Genomic DNA, 18,556 nt, shown 5'->3' with positions numbered 1-18,556 from the left:
AATAAAAACAAAGATGGAGGGGCCTGGAGAGTTCAGGCGCAGCTTGCTGTTTGATGAGGAGTAGCTAGAGGAAGCACAGGTGTGTCATTGTGGTCACCCCCAGGGAGGGCTGGCCTGGGTGTCCATCCCCCCAGTCCATCAGGGTGGCCGGGGACAGGGCAGGAGCCCAGGCCTACGAGAGGCTCTTAGGACTGCCAGGAGTTACAGTGTGTCAGGGAGAGGGAGTGGGCAGTGTTCCAACCTAAACCTGGCAAGAAAAGCCAGCAGGAAGGTGGCAAGTACCAGTACGGCAGGAGAACACAGGACGAAGGGAAAGGAGGAGAAAACGCTACACTTTCCCTACAACCCTGCCCTCCCCGCAGAGTCGGGGTCCGGCATGAGGGCAGACCCCAGTGGGGCGGGGCAAGTGGATCAATGTGGCCCCTGCAGCTTCAGGTTCCCAATCAAGTTCATCTCGCCTGGCTTGGCCTCGGTTCCTACTCTAACTTGGGTAGGTGATGGTACCCACTTGCTAGGGTTGCACGATGGGTGGTGCGAGCCAGCTCCTCAGCGCCTTACTTATGGGGTGGGCTCAGGCATTCCCTGCCAGAGCTGACTAACACCCATGACGTCACGGACACCCCTTTCCGGCTTTCCAAGCTGTCCGTTTCCATCTGACACAACACTATGCACTCTTCCTTTGAAAGGGAGGATTTTTGACTTTTTATTAAAGACACACACACAGAGGGATCTACCATCTGCTGGTTCACTCCTCAAATGAACAAGAGCCGGAGAGGAGCCAGCAGCCCTGAACTCCATCCAGGTCTGCCCTGTGGGTGACGGGGGTCCAGGCACCTGGAGGGCATCTCCCCTAGCTTTCCCAGGTGCATCAGCAGGGAGCTGGATCAGGAGTAGAGTAGCCGGACGGGAAGCAGCACTTTACTCTGACACGGGATGCCAGGGTTGCCGGCTGTGTCTTAGCCGCAGCACTGACCCCCATGTGGCTTTTATCAGGTGCAGGGTGTGTGAACACATTTGCAGGTGTATGGCGCGTGAACAGTTGCCTTGCAATTAGACTCCTGCTGTTCAGATGTCTGGGTCAGTTTCTCATTTTCTGACACTATGGCTACTGCTGCGATGGACAGCCTGTAGCCAAGCATTTTACCTATGTTCCCCACCACTTCCTCAAGGACAAATAAATTCTCAGCGGCAAGACTGCTGAGCTAATTTTCAAGGCTTCTGGTGCCTGTTTACAAATCAAGCTCGGCAATCACTGTCAATTCATTGTGCTAACAGAGCCATTCCTGCCAGGACGCACGGGTGGGTAGAGTTTTTACTTAACAGCAAGTCTGCCTGTGGAAAGCTATTCTAGCAGCTAGCCTTTGCTTCCGGCTACAGGGCTTTGGGAAGCAGGTAGTAGCTGAACTCATATCTAATTAGCAGTTACTTGGATCTAACCAGGCACCCAGGGATAGAAGAATAAGGTAACGACACCGTGAGACCGCAGCTAGGCAAATCCAGAAGGGTGGGACCATCTCAGGCAGGACCAGCATACGGCCCACTATCTGCTGGTATGAATAAAGTTTTATTGGGACGCACACATCCATCGGTTGACACATTGTGGTTCCACTGGCACTGCAGCAGCAGAGCCGAGTCACTCTGAAAATGACCAAAGCCTAAAACACTCAAGCCCTGGGCCCTTTCAGAACCAACTGGCAGGGGTGAGTGCCTTGCTTGGCACTGAAGAAGCCACTGGGGATCCGCACGTCCCAAATCAGGCTCCATCCCCAGCTTCCCTTGCAATGCAGCTTGATGTTAACGCACCCCCTGGAGGCAGCAGATGGCAGCTGCAATAGCTGAGTCCCTGCCAGCCATGTGAGCGACCTCAAGTGGACGGAGTTTCTGATGCCCAGACTCTCAGCTGTGGCTGGTCTAACGGATGGGAGAGCTCTCTCCTCTCTCGGCCTCTCCAATAACTAAAATAAACACAGCTTCTGAGCTTGACCAGTAACGGGAATGGAGAATGGTCCTCATGCTTCCTACCAGCCCCACACTGCTGGCCTAGCTACCATTACACTGTGCAAAGAGGTACAGCTGCCACAGCTGACCTGGTCACCACCGCCACCACGAACTGTGAGACCAAGACCCAGCAGCCGTGCCCTGCCCCCATCCAACTCTAAGCGCTCCCAGAACCAAGCCCTGCACCGTGGGTAGCAGCATGCATGGAGCTGCGACCCAGGGCAACCTCACGGCAGCAGCACCTGCCAGCAGGGCCAAGAAGGTCACGGCCATGAAGGGAACTGGTTCAGCCTCAGAAATGGATACGGCTGCTTTAACAGGCACAGCACCAAGGAAGTGGTGTTTGTATATCAGACAGCCACTAAGTGAGCGACAACCCCACCGAGCGCCTTCACAGTGTGGGAGATGGAGAGATGGGGGAATGATGGCACAGAAGGAAAAAATGGTGAGCAGTGAGCCAGCTGGCCCCAGGGGAGCTGCAGGGCAAGGCAGTGAACACAGCAGGTGTCACCATTACAGATGCTGTCCACATCCTAGGGGTCCTCCATGAATGACCAGAATCACCACCATAGTGACAGCGGGGGAAGGAACAGGGGGTCAGAGAGCACCCCCAAAGCCAGGCCTGACCACGCTGGCCCTACCACAGGTGGGCAGTCCCAACTTACTACCTGTGGGCAGTGACCACATTACCCCCAGCTTTCTTTGGCAGCACCGCCCACCCCTGCTCTCTGCAATCAGGGTGCCAGAGAGCAAGACAGGGACCCTCCTGCCAAAGACAGCCTGGAGAGGAAGGAAAATCCAGGACATGAGCCCCAGGTTGGCAGCCACCTTCACGTGGGCACAGCCCAGAGGACCCTAAACCACAGGAGGGCAAAGAGACCAGAGCAGCCGATCCAGCGGGCGAGCATCCGTCCATCCCCATCCACTCCCGAGGCTGCGCAGGGCGGGGTCGGTCAGTGCCAGTTCAGCATCTCCACTGTCTCAAGCGGCTTAGTCATCCAGCAAGAAGAAATGAACGGAGAATTGGAGCTGAAGACCTTAAGTGCTCGCTTTTGCCGCTTGACCAGGTCGCTAGAACCAGCTGCATTCTCAATGCAACGCTGGCCTTTGACTACTGTTACCAGAGATGTCTCTTTTCGGTAATAACAAACGTGTTTTATTTTCAAAGCCTGGGCTTTCTTAATGTGCCTTTAAAGGTTTTAAAAATTGTTTCATATCTGGTCAAGTTGAGTTTTTTTCTTAAATTTCCCATTTAAAATGTTTAAAGTTTACAATTTTTTTCCCCCCTCCCAAACAGTAGACATACTCTACGCACCTATACATAAAGATCTTTAATAATAACACTAATAAACTAGCTTTCTGACCTCAGTCTCCTAGAATCTGGGTTCTCTAAGAAATCTACTCTTGGAAATCAAGCAAAAAAGGAAACATGAAAAAAACAGATGCTGTTTTCTTTTTTTTTTTTTAAGATTTATTATTTATTTTATTACAGTCAGATATACAGAGAGGAGGAGAGACAGAGGAAGATCTTCTGTCCGATGTTTCACTCCCCAAGTGAGCCACAACGGGCCGGTGCTGTGCCAATCTGATGCCGGGAACCAGGAACCTCTTCCGGGTCTCCCACGCAGGTGCAGGGTCCCAAAGCTTTGGGCCGTCCTCAACTGCTTTCCCAGGCCACAAGCAGGGAGCTGGATGGGAAGTGGAGCTGCCGGGATTAGAACCGGCGCCCATATGGGATCCCGGGGCGTTCAAGGCGAGGACTTTAGCCGCTAGGCCACGCCGCTGGGCCCCAGATGCTGTTTTCAACAAAGGATGCCAGGACAACTGGGCATCCGGAAACAAAGAACCCAGCTACCGATCCAAACCCACCACAAAAAGCAACCCAATGCAGACCACAGGCTAAGTGAGAGGTGAGACTACACAACTCCAGGAAGCCAGCGAGAGAATCAGAGTGACCAAGGCTCGGTGATAACCTCCACGCAGCACCAGGTGCACGCCTCATAGAGGAAAGAGACTGCATTTGATTAAGATTTAAAAAAATTCTTCTTTGATAAGATACTACCAAGAAAATAAACATAGAAGCCTCAAGCTGGGGAGAAATCTTTGCCAAAGAAATATCTGATATGACACTGCTATTCAAAATATACAAACAACTCTTAAAACTCAAGCAGAAGAAAAGCAACCACCTGATTAAAACGGGGCCAAATCCTTGATAGACATTTCTTGGAAGCAAGTGCACAGATCACAAGGAGGCTCATGGGAGGATGGCCCACATACCAGTCAGTAGGGCAAGGTGCTGCTGCACAGCTGAGAGCATGCCCAAACCCACAGCACCCAGCACCCAGCGCTGCCCACACTCTGCTGGGGCCAACCCCACAATGGTACAATCTTCTGGCAAGGTGGTGATTTCTTATAAAACCAACATGCTTACCATTATTTTTCCTAACAAAGAGTCCATTCAACATAAGGTAGAGATTTTCTAAAATAACATAACCTGCATACTAATTGTTACTTTGATAAACACGTATTTCTTGGAAAGACAAATTTAACAGATAGAGGAAGAGACAGAGAAAGCTGACCTTCATCTGCTGCTCCACTCCCTGAGTGGCTTAAATGGCGGGGGTTGAAGCCAGGAGCCACGTGGGTCTCCCACGTGGGTGGCAGGGGCTTAAGGACCTGAGCCATCCTCTGTTCCTTTCCCAGGAGTATCTGCAGGGAACTGGATTGGAAGTGGAGCAGCAGGGACCAGAGCCAGCACTCATGTGAAAGGCAGGAATTGCAGGCATAGTTTAACGCACTGCACCACAATACCAGCCTTACAGATAACTGATTAAGCAAATCTTGATGGGTTCCTCTCAGCTTTATTTAATGTTAGACAGTCCACAGACAATCAAGATGCTGGCGTCGTGGCATAGTGGCTAAAGCTGCAACCTCTGATGCCAGGGTCCCATATAGGCACCGGTTTGTGTCATGGCTGCTCTGCTTCCAATCCAGATTCCTGCTAATGCCAGGGAAAAGTTGTGGAAGATGGTGCAAAAACTTGGGTCCCTGGCACTCAAATGAAGCTCCTGGCTCCTGGATGGAACCTGGCCACGCGTGGCTGCTGCGACCATGTGTGGAGTGAACCAGCAGGTGGACAATCTGTTTTCCTCCCTCTGTAACTCTGAGTTTTGAAAATAATTCAATCTTTTGAAAAAAGATTTGCAACATTTAATTGCAAGGACATTCATAATATTTCTGTTTTTCATAGAATTAAATACAGTTATGATGGTTTTGGATAATACTTGAGAAAAAATCGGACAGTCAGTGCTAGAGAACTGGTAACATAAATGATGCCACACCCACAAAAGGGACAGGCCAGAGTAACTGTGTAACTGACTGTATAAAAAGATACTCAGGGCCCGGCGGAGTGGCCTAGCGGCTAAAGTCCTCGCCTTGAAAGCCCCGGGATCCCATATGGGCGCCAGTTCTAATCCCGGCAGCTCCACTTCCCATCCAGCTCCCTGCTTGTGGCCTGGGAAAGCAGTCGAGGATGGCCCAAAGCTTTGGGACCCTGCACCCGCGTGGGAGACCTGGAAGAGGTTCCTGGTTCCCGGTATCGGATTGGCGTGTACCAGCCCGTTGCGGCTCACTTGGGGAGTGAAACATCGGATGGAAGATCTTCCTCTCTGTCTCTCCTCTCTGTATATCCGGCTTTCCAATAACAATAAAATCTCTTAAAAAAAAAAAAAAAGATACTCAGTGACAGGACAAGAGCATCACAGAAAAAAGCCAAGCAGGAAACACTTTTTTGACTGGCACTCATATCTTAATGCAATGGTTTCTAATGAAGGGGAAGAGATCTGTCCACAACTTTTCTCTTCTACCCATTTTGCCCATTTGCACCTCCTATGTTTTTCTTCCCAAACAGAATGGATTGGTTGTTCAAGAACATAACAATGTTTATTTTTCTTAGTCACAACTAGAGATGAACGCTCAGCCTCGCTCTTGGTCTGAGTTCCAGTACCAAACAAACACTTCCCTCTGCACCTGCTGGGGCCTCACTCTGGGCCCCCTGCTCTGTCCTGAGAACCTGCAGCTGCCCGTATGGGGGCCTTAATTTCAACTCTTCAACTAATTATATATTGGAGGGAGGGAGAGAGAAAGAATGCCCATTGACTGCTGGCTCACTCCCTAAATGCTTGTCAAGGCCAAAGCTGGGAGCCAGGAACTCAATGCAGCTCTTCCACATGGGTGCCCAGGAGGGACCTAGCTACTACACCTTCACAGCTGTCTACCAGGCTCTGCCTTCGCAGTTCATCCATACCCAGGTGCTAATGTGGGACACAGAGGTCTTGGCCTCTTGCTTGGCTAAGTGCCCAGGCCATACCTGCCCATTCCCCAACTGCCAAGTCCGTTTGGTGGCTCAGGTCCTTCCTAGTTTGTCCGCTAGGGGACTTTCTGTGGGGTGGGTGGACTAGCACACGGTGCTGGAGATGTAGTAGAACCACCCAGAGCCTCTGGAACCTGCCTTGGTGCGGGGGGAGTTCCGTTCCCTGTAATGAGCCGGACCGCTAGCAGGTGGAAGGAGTAGGGAAGCACCTGCCCCCACAGTCCCTGGAAGAAGCCTTGGCTGGAAGACATGGGTGGTCCTGGCCATGCATTTTACCAATCCGGGGGCACAAGGGGCCAGTTCCACTCTCCATCCCTACCCCTCACCCATCCCCCACTCTCAGACCTGGCAAAGATGGTTCCATGTGGCTAACTTCGTTCTGTGGCAGAACCCCTTTCAGGAATCCAGGACAGGAGACCGCTGAGCCCCTCTGCTCCTCACAAAATGCCCAGAGAAGGAGTCAAACATACAAGTCTTTCCCAAAAATTCGGCGGCATTTTAATGAACAATACACTACTTTAAACTGCTAGGAAACTTCTTAGCTTTTCAGCTAAGGAATGCTGAGCATATGATCTGAGAATCACCACAGGGCTTGCTTCCCTCGGAGGACATTCTTTCTAGCTGGTATAATTTCATAATATATTTTTTTCCAGAAGAATCTTTAAACAGCCCAGAAATATGGCTATATTCTGCATAATTCCAAGGCTCGCGTGCTGGCGACTGCTCTGCACGTTTATCGAGGCATCTCTTAAAACCCAGGCCGGTGAAGTCGTCACCCACAACTGGTCGAAAGGCTACAGACTCCTAAGCTCACCTTGGCCGGGGTCTCACTTGGTAGGGGTGCGTGTGTTGGGGGCGGGGTGGGGTAAAGACGGTCATATTCCCAATGAACACCAGATGGCACCCCAGCCTGCCACTAAGCTGGGGACAGAGGCGTGCCTGCCAGGGAGACGCAGCCCAAGAAAGCAGGGGTCTGAGCGTCTGGCACACCTGCAGTCCAGCGGAAAGAACAAAGGGGGACCTCTGCGAGTGGGGGGGCGGCGTTCCCAGCCGTGGGAAGGGTCGTGCTCTCCTTGCCTTCCCCTCTACTTCCACCTCCCTGGAGGGGCGGGCATTCCTGTGGCTGCTCTTGGCTCCACTTCACCCACATTAAACCAAGAAGCCTGTTTAAGTGAATTCTTGATCCAAGTATAAAATCAGCCTAAGGGAGAAGACTTGGGTGGGTTGGGACGAGGCCAGGGGTCCTGCTGGGGTGCTGGAGAGCAACTCCAGTGCTTGTGCCTCCCTCTTCTTGCCTCCCAATCCCTCCCTCCTTCTCCTCACCTTCTTTCTCTTCCCCTGCCCCCAGCTCACTGCCTCAGCTGATGGTAGCTCAGTTCCCCAGGCCCTTAGGACTTATTATTTGATACTTTCAAAGGTTTTCATTCTCTCTCTCTTTCTCTCTTTCTCTCTCTCTTTCTCTCTCTCTCTCTCTCTCTCTTACACACACACACACACACACACACACACACACACACACACACACAGAGTTTTCATCCACTGGTTCCTCCCCACCAAATGCCAACAGCCAGGGTTGAGCTTAAGGCCAATGACACAGTCCTGTTCTCCCACTGGATGTCCCAGGACTCGAACCATTTAACCATTTCGCCTGCTGCCTCCCAGGGTGCACACGAGTGGGGATTCAGACCCAGAAGTGGAGCCAACCGATGTGGGTTTCCTGAGTGGCATCCCTATGAGGTCCCTCCCCAGGCATGGAGTCCACAGTGTCCGTGTGTCAGCCTGGACATGGCCCCCTCCCTCCACAGCACTGACACCTGCCCAACTACAAGTGACAACACTGATATCATCCGGCCGGGCACCAGGGCATCAGCAGAGACAGTACCTGATAGTCACTCGGGGGTCATGGGTCACTCCGCACACCATGGATGCCTGGGTGCCCTTGATGACACTCTGGTCCTGAGGGGGCTTGGTGATGCGGGTCCGGGCTGGAAGACACGGCGGGGGAAAGCCTGGTGAGCAGGGAGGTGGGCCCAGGTGCCCAGGTGCCCAGGTGCCCAGGTGTGCTGCAGGTGCAGGGGACAGGTGCATGCGTTGGGTAATGGCTGGAGAACACAGAGCTGGGCAGTGGAGTCCCAGGAGGCTCACACAGACAAGGGGGCTTCCCTCTGACTTCCAGTCTGCCAGCCCACGTGTGTGAGGGAAGAGGGGGTGGAATCAGGATATGATCACATAGGTGGACAGAGGAACTTCTGTCTCCTGGTTTATTGCTCCACCCTTGAGCCGTTCTGGGCTTGGGACAGGTGGTGCACAGGTGGGCATGTCTTGGGCGCTGGAGCAGTGATTAGCGAGGCTGGGGCCTGTACGTGGCAAGTGGCTGAGTAAGTAAGCTCCACGGAAGCCCTGCCAGGCCTGTGAACTCCATCCTGCCTACAACCGCCGCCTCCACATGACACAAGTTGGTCATGTAACCCTGCAAACCCCCAAATGCCTCCCACGCCTGGCTGATGTCATTGTGGCCATGTAAGCCAGGTCCCTGGCCTCTGAATTCGGTTGCCATTGATTCTGTGTAAGAACACCTGGCAGGGACAGACCCACAGAAGGGCAGGCAGGCAGGTAGCAGTGGCCAGGTAACAGTGAGCCTCGCACACTCACCCCATACCACCAGGTCGGCTGAGGCTTCATCAACACCCCGTGAGTTGGTGGCCAAGCAGGTGTAGGTCCCGGCGTCCGAGATGTGCGTGGGGCTGACAAGCAGGCTGCCCGACTCGAGCAGCGTGAAGCGGGGCAGCTGCACGGAGCCACTGGCTAGGATGCGCTCCCCTGTGGGTCACACAGGATGGGGAGGGGCTCACCCTGCAGCCCACCACCATGCTGCCCGCCCTCAGCCACAGAAGGCCATGAGCTGTCTCCTGGCGGCTGTGGGCGGTGACCAGGTACAGCCCTTGGGACTAGATAGTGACAGGCCAGAGTCACCTACTGGGGAGTGGGGCAAAGTGAAGGGAAGAAGGCAGGTGGGGGAGAGCGAGCAAGCATCACATAGGCACAGAGGCCGGGCAGGGCAGGTTTTTCTTGCTGCATTTATGTTAAAGGAACCCCTGTCTCCATGCAGCAGGCTCCCCCCAGCTGTCTGCAGGTCTGTGCGTCCATGTGCCTACATAGGCAAACACACCAAGAGTGAGCCGAGTGGATTGGACTTGTGCCTACAGTCACCCCACACACATGTGCTGAGTGCCTAATGTGTGCCTAACTGGTTTAGGTGCTACTCTGGTGGACAGATGGAGAGTGTGTAACTCGCTCAGGGCTGCAGGTCTTGGAAGACACAGGGCTGGGCTTCAGGTCCAGGGAGGCTGCTGGCGGTCAAGACCTGGCTTGCACAGTGCACTGCCTCTGGACCTGGGAGCTCTCCACGCCTGGCTGCTGAGCTCAGTTCTGAAGACTTCCTTCACCTGGCCACGCCTCAGGGGGCGTTCCTCCTGCTTACCTTTCTGCCACGTGATGGCTGGCCGGGGTGCGCCCGAGGTCTCACACGCCAGCACCACTGACATGCCGTCGATCACGGTGCTATCCAGGGGCCCCCTGGTGATGTTGGGGGCAATGCCTGCAGACAGACACAGTGGAACCCTTTGGCTTCAACCCGGGAGATGCTGTGGTGGGGAGGCCTGAGCCATTAAGGAGCCAGCAGCCTCATCCTCCTGCCCTGGGGTGTCATGGGATGGGAAGAAGCCAGGGCCAGGGCTCCCAAACACCTGCCCCGCGCAGGGACCAGTGACGCCTGGGGAGGGCACAGCTCAGGGATTGGTTGGAATTCGTTTGTCCCGCTTCTTTAGAGGGACAAGCACGGATAACCAAGGGGATTCAGGCTTTCCCTCCCAGGCCCGGAGGGAGAATCCAGTCTGATGGCTGCAGGATGGGGGCCCACACAAAACGAGGACCTGTAGCCAGGGGACCCAAGACACAAGCCATCCTTTTCTGCTTTAGAGTAGGGACAGCTGGAAACTGATTTTGTAAAGCTCCTTTCCTCAAAGCACCTGTGGTCCCAGGACATGGGGGAGGACCAGCAACCCCGAAGGTCACCCAGACAGCGCATGCGCAGTTCCCGAGGGGGGGGCCAGCTTACTGGTGACGGCCAGGTAGGTGGAGGTTTGTGCCTCGCCGGCTGCGTTGCGGGCAAAGCATTGAAACATGCCAGTGTCGTCGGGCACCAGGCCGCTGATCTGCAGACCCCCATCCCCGCGCTGCCTGAAGCGGGCCAGCTTTTCCACTTCCACCACAGCCGCATCCTTGTACCACGTGATTGAGGGTGATGGCACGCCTGTGGGCGACAACAGAGCATCAGCCGCCCCTCCGACAGGTGCCAGAGACCTGCATGCACGTGTGTGGATGCTGCAGTGAGAGGTGCGAGGTTCCTGGTGCGCGAATCGCGAATGCTGTGGGCGCTGGGTGGGTGTTACAAAGGAGCAAAGCCCCCCAGCATCCCTTGGGCTCAGATACGCAGGACTGGACAAACCAGCTGTGGATACTTGCTGTGAGCAGCAATGCCTAAGTGGGAAGCTGCAAGTTGGGGTGTCACTCAGATGCACGTGGTTCCGGCACCGTGCAGAGTGGGCCACATCCTCATCCTGAACTAGGTTTCCCCTCACCTTGGCCCTGCCTGGGCCACCCTCAGGCTGCCAAGCTCTTCTCAGAAGGGACTTCCCCCCCCTGCCAGGTGTCTGCCTCCCAGCATGACACGGGACACGGAGTCTCATGCATTCCGTGCCACAAGTGCACTCTCCCACTGCGATGTCCGACAGCCCCAGTGCATCCCTAACTCGGTGGGACAAATGACCAGGCTGCATCCTGCAGCCCCAGCATTTCAGAAGACGGGACAAGGGTTGGCATTTGTCTGTGGTCTGCTCTTTGCCCGAGAACACCGTGGGTCCTCAGGAAGCTGTAACGAGAACTGCCTGGAGTATGGCCGTCACCCAGCCCCATGGTGTTTTGGTGGTACAAGCATTCTTCATCCCACTCCATGTACCCCACTCTTCCCCACTGTCCTGCATGCTCAGGGCTGCGTTGGGCACCTTTGCTCAGTGTCAGGCCATGGCCCATGGTGGTACACGTCCTTCTCTCTCTGTCACCCTAGATTTTCCCCCCAGCTGTGGGCTGTCCTTGGCTCAGCTGCAGCAGGAGGGTGGGTGGGTGGGGACACATGGTCCTTTCTCAGGTGCAGTGCCCAAGGTGGTGGTTGAGCAGCAGGAGCCAGGCCTCAGGTCTGGTGGCCCTGACTCTGAAGTGACCGGGTACTGCAGATGCCACACACGACGGGCCATCTGGGGCTGCTCCCTGTCCATGACCCCCTCTGCCCACACTGCAGTTACCTTTAGCTCGGCAAGGGATGTCCACCACCTTCTCCATCTCGGCTGTGATGTGTCTCTCGGGCTCCTTGGTGAACTGAGGCGGTTCTGTGGGGAGGAGAGCCCAAGGTGGGGGGTGGTCAGAGCCCTGTGGTGCATGTAGGGGCGCAGTGGGGTCCTCCAGGGGTGAGCCCCAACCTGTGCACCCTGCCTCACCCAACACGGAGAGGTAGGCGCCCCGCACGACAGGTGCCACGCTGCTGCTACGCAGGACGGCCTCGCACTCGTAGTAGCCAGCGTCGCGGCTGCTGGGGTTGGCGATGGTGAGTCGGCGGTTGTAGTCGCTGACGCCACCGGACACCAGCACCCCATCCTTTTTCCAGAGCAGGTGCAGCTTGATCAGGGGCCTGTAGGGTAGAAGGGGAGGCAGGGGCTGGCTCATAGGTACTCTCGGGGTCCTCAGAGGGCGGGGCTTCCTGGATGCAGCCTCCTGAGTAACTGATCTCCGCTGTCTTCTCACATGTTGGCTCTGCCCAAGGGGGTCTGTGCTAACCCCAGGGGGAGTGTGGAGGGACCTCCCGCAAAAGGGGCTTTGTGGTTTCAAGCATCTGGGTAGCCTAGGACTGTGTGTGTGTGTCTGCTCTGCCACCTGGTTAGCGGTGGGAGAAGGGGAGGGTGTGCCAGGAAGGGGAGGCAGTGGTACCTGACCCATCACTGTCCCGTAAAGATGCTCATGGCCACAGTGTGAATCATCTCCCGTGCACACTTCCCTCTTACACAACCTGTGTGCAAGGGGGCTCTGCTCTGGAAGGACTGCTCAGGGTGCCCAGGGCGAGTCCAAGTGTCCTGGGCTGGGCTCTGTCTCCCTGTAATCCTGACGCCACCCACACTCCTCCAGGGCCAGTTCCTCTGGGGCCACGCAGAACGAGGCAGCCCTGCCCTGCAAGCACAGTTGGCTGCCCGCGTCTCTCCTCTGCTCTCCCAGCCCCCGGGCAGTGTGATTTCTGGGCCTTTCTGGATCCTCTGCCCTCCTCAGAGCCAGGAGTACTAGGGCCAAGGGCGGGAGATACCACCCACCTGGCATTGGCCACACACTCCATGGTCACTTCGGAGGTCCCGGCCACCACGCTGGTGTTCTTGGGAGGGATGATGATGGTGGGAGCGATGGGGTCAGCAGGGCCCCCCACATCTGGGGAGAATCAGAGGTTAGAGATCCCATTCCTGTCTGGCCCCACGGAGGCTAAGGCCATGGGAGACGTCTGCCATCACAGTGTGTAGCAGGCAGCCACTGGACATGGACAGGGAGTGAGTGTCCAGGAAGACACTGCTGACCGCGAAGGCCTTCCAGCCTCCTCTTCTCCCCACCTTGTCCATTCTAGCACCTTCGAAACCCAGCCGGATGCCTGCATTTACTTCACTGGCTTGTTTGCTGTTGGCCTCCTGTTCCATGATACAGCTCTCCTGCTCGGTTGGGCAATGTTCCCGCCCCACCCCGAGATGCCTGTGTACCTACTACCGAGCAGGTGACCTTGTCTGAAACCAGAGTCTTTGCCGATGTGTCTAGTTCAGGCGAGAACTGGATAGGGGTGGGCTCTAGACTCAGACACAGACACACAGGGCAGAAGGCTGCAGGAACACGGGGCCCAGCCTGGAGCATGCCAGCAGCTGCTGACCACTACTGGAAGTGGGCAGGGGCCTTCCCTGCTGCTTCCCGAGGACGGGATCTAGATTTCTGGCCTCTGGGAAAGAAACTGTGGTCAGTGTCCTCTGTCACGGCAGGCAGACAGATCCCAGGCCGGTCCTACATGCCTGCATGGATCCCTGAGCTGGAAATTCCACAATGGGATTCGTGTCTCAAGAGGAAGCCACCACAACCTGCCTGCCTCCCCCTCCTCACAGTGAGGACCCACGAAGGAGGTAGCCTGGAGGCCAAGGAGATGGCTCTCACTAGAGCCCAACCTTGGACTTCAGCTCCCAGAACGTGGAGGACAAGAATGTCTGGTGCTGAAGTCCGTACTGTGGGTGCCCACAGAGTGGCCATGGCTGGTGCCTCTGGCACAAAGAATGAGTGCCTGGTACCCAGCAGGAGCTCCCGGGCACCCATGAAGGGAACAAACAGAACTCCCGCAGTCAGTGACCCAAGCCAGGGAGCTGCCCATGGCCGAGGTGGGAATTCTTCTTGAAAGAAACTTGGGGTTGGCATGGTACAGTGGGTTCAGCCACTGCTGTGACACCCGCACCCCATTTGAGCTCTGGCCAAGTCCTGACTGCTGCACTTGCAATCCAGTTCCCTGATGATGCTCCTGGGAAAGCAGCAGACGATGGTTCAAGCACTCAAGCCCCTGCCACCTGCATGGGAGACCCAGATGGAGTTCTGGGTTCTAGCTTTCAGCCTGGCACAGCCTGGGCTCTCGCAGCTATTTGGAGAGTAAACCAGAGAACTCACAAAAGCTGTCTCTCTCTGCCTTACTTTGTCACTCTTTCAGATAAATAAGAAATCTTTTTAAAAAATAAACACCCTCTTCTCACAGAGGCGATGCCATGGTCCCCCTTCTTTTTTTTGATGAGCACTATAAGAGTGGCTATAATTTCGCAGCAGTGGTCAGCATGTGCCCAGGACTGGCTCTTATGCACCTGCTCTCCAGCTCTTGAAAATACAACCTCTGAGGACCTATTTCTCATGCCACAAATCTAGCCAGTTGGCCCATTTCCAGGTGGTGCTGCAGGGAGCCAGCCCAAACGACAGGCATGACCCTGGGGTGGCAGCCGTTGGACATCCTTGGGAAGCCAGGAGTGGGGTGGGGGTGGAGAGAAGCCCCCTTGCCGCTCTGAGCTGCCAAGGCTAGCCTTGGGCAGATCTTCCTACTTGGCTCCAAGAAGAATGAGAGTCAAATGTGAAAAATAAAGGAAAATGAAGGCAGCAGGAAAGGAAGCATAAAAAGTAAAATAATTGCAACAATATAAAGGCCTCGTGTAGATGCCATAAAGAGTGATCGGATTGAAAGCTGCTGATATAGCTGAATCCATAAAAGCGTGCTCTAAGTTGTTTATTACATGCTGGGGCGAGCAGGTAGCATGGCCCAGATTAATGAGCCGCAAGGCAGAGGCAGACATTTAAGGCCCAAGCAGGAGCTGGGCTCCAAGGAACTACAGCATACACAGAGGGCCCGGGAGGAAGGCTGGAGCTCCGGGCACAGCGTGTGACAAGTGAGGGCTGCCCAGGCCAGGGACAGAGGGTGCCAAACGCCTTGCAATGTCCCAGCGAGGGTCCTTGGAGAAGCGGTCTCTGCTGGGGAGGGCCCCACGCTCCTGGGCAGATGCACCCAAGGCAGCATGGAGCCTGGATTGGTGGGGAGGGGAGGGTAGCTCTGAGCTGTGAGCAGGACAGCCTTGTTCAGCCACTTGGAGACCAAGCAAAGGCTCTCGTGCTTCGTGGGGGTGAGGGTGGGGAGCTGGAGTGGGATGGCAGTGAGAAGCAGAAAGGGGCTGTGGGACAGACGCAGTGGCAGAGTGGCCCTCAGGGCACTGGGTCACAGGAAGGAGGCAGCTTAGGGGAAAGGGTTTGGATTTTGAACAGCAGGATGCAAGGCTAGTCAAGAGAGGAGGTGGAGCCCCAAATAGGTACAGCTGTGCAGGCAACAGTGGGACATGGTAGGAGAGTGGGCAGAGACCAAGGGCTGAGGCCTGGATGCTGGACTCGGTCACCTCACGGGCAGGATGTGGACAGGACCTGCGCTGTTAGAATGGCAGGTGCCAGAGGGACTGGTGGAGCGGAGTGCCCAGCAGATAGGACACAGGACAGAGATGGAGAGGAAGGGGAGGGGCTGGTAGCCCTGCCTGAGACCATGAGGGCAGTAGCTGCTGGTCGGGTCTCTGCAGCAGGAAGTCGGGGTTCCAGTGCTGGCTTCACCACTTACCAGCGGAGGCTGCAGGCAGAGAGGACATAACCCTTCGGGTCCAGTTTTCCCAGCTTTCCTACCATGGCTTTCCCATCCCCTGCCTGCCTTGGTTATTGCAGAGTTGGCCCTCATGGGCTCCTTGGAGGGCTTGTCCTGTGGGACCCCTGGGTGCGTGTTAGAGTTGGGTGAGGCCTGAGGGCAGAGCGACACATGAGCTGGCCTGGGGATGTTACAGCACCAACGCGCCAGTTGCAGGACACACCGGGCTGTCAGGTGCTCTCCGGCGTGAGGGCTGTGCACAGCCATCCACCCCTCTAACTATGTTTCTAGGACTGGCCACATGTGCAGTGTTGCCCTGCACCTGTGCTCTGTGACAGCATGCACAGTCATGGTCCTTGGGGCTGCCAGGGCCAGGAGGATCCGGTGGGGATGAGGTGGGGAGTGTTCAGAGAGCCCAGCGAGGGTCCTTCTCCCACTGGCCCCTGCCTTAGGGTCCCCACCACCAGTAGCCCTAGGTTGTGGCCCAGACCCAAGTCAGTGTGGCAGATCTGCTACCAATGTAGCTTGCTTCAGCCCAGCCAAGTGGGATTTAGGGGACAATGAATCCCCAGGGGTCAATGAAAACCACAGGAAGCCACAGTGAGGGAGAGGGACAGGAGGCAGAAGGGGACAGCCCCCTACTCCCCTCAATGCCCAGGACAGCTTTCATAATGGCCAATCTAAGGGATGCTCACGGGCATCCATCCCTCTGAATCACCTGGCTGACTTCTCCAGGTCACTGGCAGCACGTGACAAGTGAGCAGGTGACGTACGTGGGCCACAAGTTCCATGAGTAGAGGCAGGGACGCCAGTGGCCAAGCCTCAGGTGCTCAGGCCCTAACACCGGCATCTCCCCACACCCGGCCAGGGCCACACATGCCTGCTGGGCTCCTGCTGCCCTGCTGATTGAGTGTCATTTAATTCCTGCTGATTCACATTTAATTAAAAACAGATCCCCAGTTTGGTTATTAGAAGATTTTTAAGCGTATGTGGGATGGCTTGCGCATGCGATGCTACCTTTTCAGCTGTAAATTTCACGAAATCTAAACACGGATCACGTCTCTCTGATGGAAGCTGAGCAATCCGATTGGGCTGGACGGCAAGTATAAAATGCACACAGATTTCAAAGACTTCATGAGTGAAAAACCAGCATAACAGATCTCAGGAATACTTTTTTAGATGATGATATGTTAAGGGAATGCGATTTGGAACATAGGTTGAATTAATCAGAATGTATGCATAAAATTAATCTCACTTCTTTGTTTTGACTTTGCAAAAATAGGGGGCCCCAGGGAGATTGAGCATGACTTCCGTGGTTCACATCGTATTTCTAAGGCACACTGGAGCTCTGACCCCCAAAGTGTGGCTTTGTGAAGTGTCCAGGGCCACCCTGGGGTCACTGGTCTTGCTCCCTCCTTCTGTTTCTCTGCTACACAGCAGATGAGACTTGGGTAGGGGGAGGCTGGAGTCTGGCTTGGGGGCGACCAGGGAAGGAACTGGGGCTGGTGGCGGCAGCAGCGGTGGCGAGACTGTGAGGCAGGTTTGCGCTCTGTGGCAGCGTCGGGAACAGGGTTCTGAAGTGCAATCACTCGTGGGAGGAGAAATTAGCGCCCAATGAGTCGGTTCTGCTCTCAATTCAGCACAGATCACGGCAGAGAGAGGCAGAGCTGGGGCAGGGGCCGGGGAGAAGGGGTGGGAGAGGCAGGTGGCGGAGGAGGAAGCCGGGGGGCTGGGTGGGAGATGGCTGGAGGGCTATTGCCAGCCAGGAGGGCAGTGAGCCTCACTCCTCGGCCAAGGAGCAGGTGCTAGAGGAGGGGCATGGGTTAAAGGTGCCCTGACCTCAACTCGCAGGGTAAACTGAGGCAGCCAAGGAGATGCCCTGCTATAACACAGATCATGGAGTGCCCTCAGATCTCTGGCTCTGCCTCTTGCCAAATGACCAGACCTACAAGCTTCTTGGACAGCCCCCCTGCCTCCCACCAGAACAGTTGTAGGAGAAAACAGCTCCCTCAGATGCTGCTGTAATTCCTCTTCCAGTAAGAAACAGCAGCCCTAAGCCTTGGGCTGTGCCAGGCTGCTCATGTTTGATTGAGACCCTGAGTTGGGGTTGGGGTCAAAGGTTGCAAAGGGACCCCAGTGGGTCTTTCTCAGGGAAGGAATCCTCCTCCCTGCCATCCAAGTTTGGGCATGAGAAAGACTGGGAAGATGGCGGGGCCCTGTGGGAGCTTGGTCAGCCCAGGAATGGCATGGCAGGAGCTGGGATGTGCCAACCATCTGGGCACTGGCAGATGAGGCTGGGATCAGAGGCAGGAGACAGGCTTGCTGCCGGTGAGTGCATACAGGTGTGACCATGGATGATGGATGAGACAGCTGTGCAAAGATACAAACATCTGTTCCCCTCCCACACGGTGGCTCAGCCACTGCAGGAAGCCTGGCATCTCGGCCTGTGCTCTGGGTGATGCCTGCCCCGGGCTGCAACACCCCAACTCCAACTCTCTCTCTTTCCTGGCCACAGAACCTGGAGGAAGGGGACAATCTAGTCAGGAGGGACAAGCAAGCAGCTCTGTCGCTGCTAAGCTGGCTGGCTCCAGGCTGGCTGGTCAGTGTCTGTACTAAAGGACAGCCAGGGGTCACCTAGCCACCTGCTGCTTGCTGGCTCTGTGCTGTGTAGGTGGGGGACATTGGTCTGGGGAGCACTGGGAGCCAGGGAGTAGAGGCCACTTCTCAGTGGGAGTCTGTGTCCCCATCAGTGAGGGCCACCTGGCTTGGGATGGAAATCATGCTTTTTAGATGCCCACTGAGCAGAGGTGGGCAACTTCCTGTCCTGCAAGACTTCAGCCCCTGCACCCAAGAGTGTCTGCAACCGGCACCCGGCTCCAAAGCACCGCCTCTCTAAGTCCTTGTGCAGCCGA

At 55.6% G+C, this 18,556-nt stretch overlaps 1 protein-coding gene across 2 annotated transcripts in view; it reads right to left on the bottom strand.

Moving 5' to 3' along the window:
• Window positions 1-18,556, bottom strand: part of SDK2 (sidekick cell adhesion molecule 2) — a 212,975-nt gene that overhangs the window by 53,698 nt on the left and 140,721 nt on the right. For both annotated transcript variants that reach the window (XM_058676262.1, XM_058676263.1), the window contains exons 6-12: window positions 12,784-12,895; window positions 11,923-12,113; window positions 11,731-11,814; window positions 10,488-10,682; window positions 9,852-9,968; window positions 9,023-9,190; window positions 8,253-8,355 (exon numbers count right to left, since the gene is read on the bottom strand). In XM_058676262.1, the coding sequence (XP_058532245.1) occupies window positions 8,253-8,355; window positions 9,023-9,190; window positions 9,852-9,968; window positions 10,488-10,682; window positions 11,731-11,814; window positions 11,923-12,113; window positions 12,784-12,895 (970 nt within the window). The remainder of the gene's footprint in view (window positions 1-8,252; window positions 8,356-9,022; window positions 9,191-9,851; window positions 9,969-10,487; window positions 10,683-11,730; window positions 11,815-11,922; window positions 12,114-12,783; window positions 12,896-18,556) is intronic.

Source organism: Ochotona princeps, chromosome 17 (assembly GCF_030435755.1).
Source record: "Ochotona princeps isolate mOchPri1 chromosome 17, mOchPri1.hap1, whole genome shotgun sequence".
Lineage (NCBI taxonomy): Eukaryota > Metazoa > Chordata > Mammalia > Lagomorpha > Ochotonidae > Ochotona > Ochotona princeps.
This window is presented reverse-complemented; position numbering and strand designations above follow the sequence as displayed.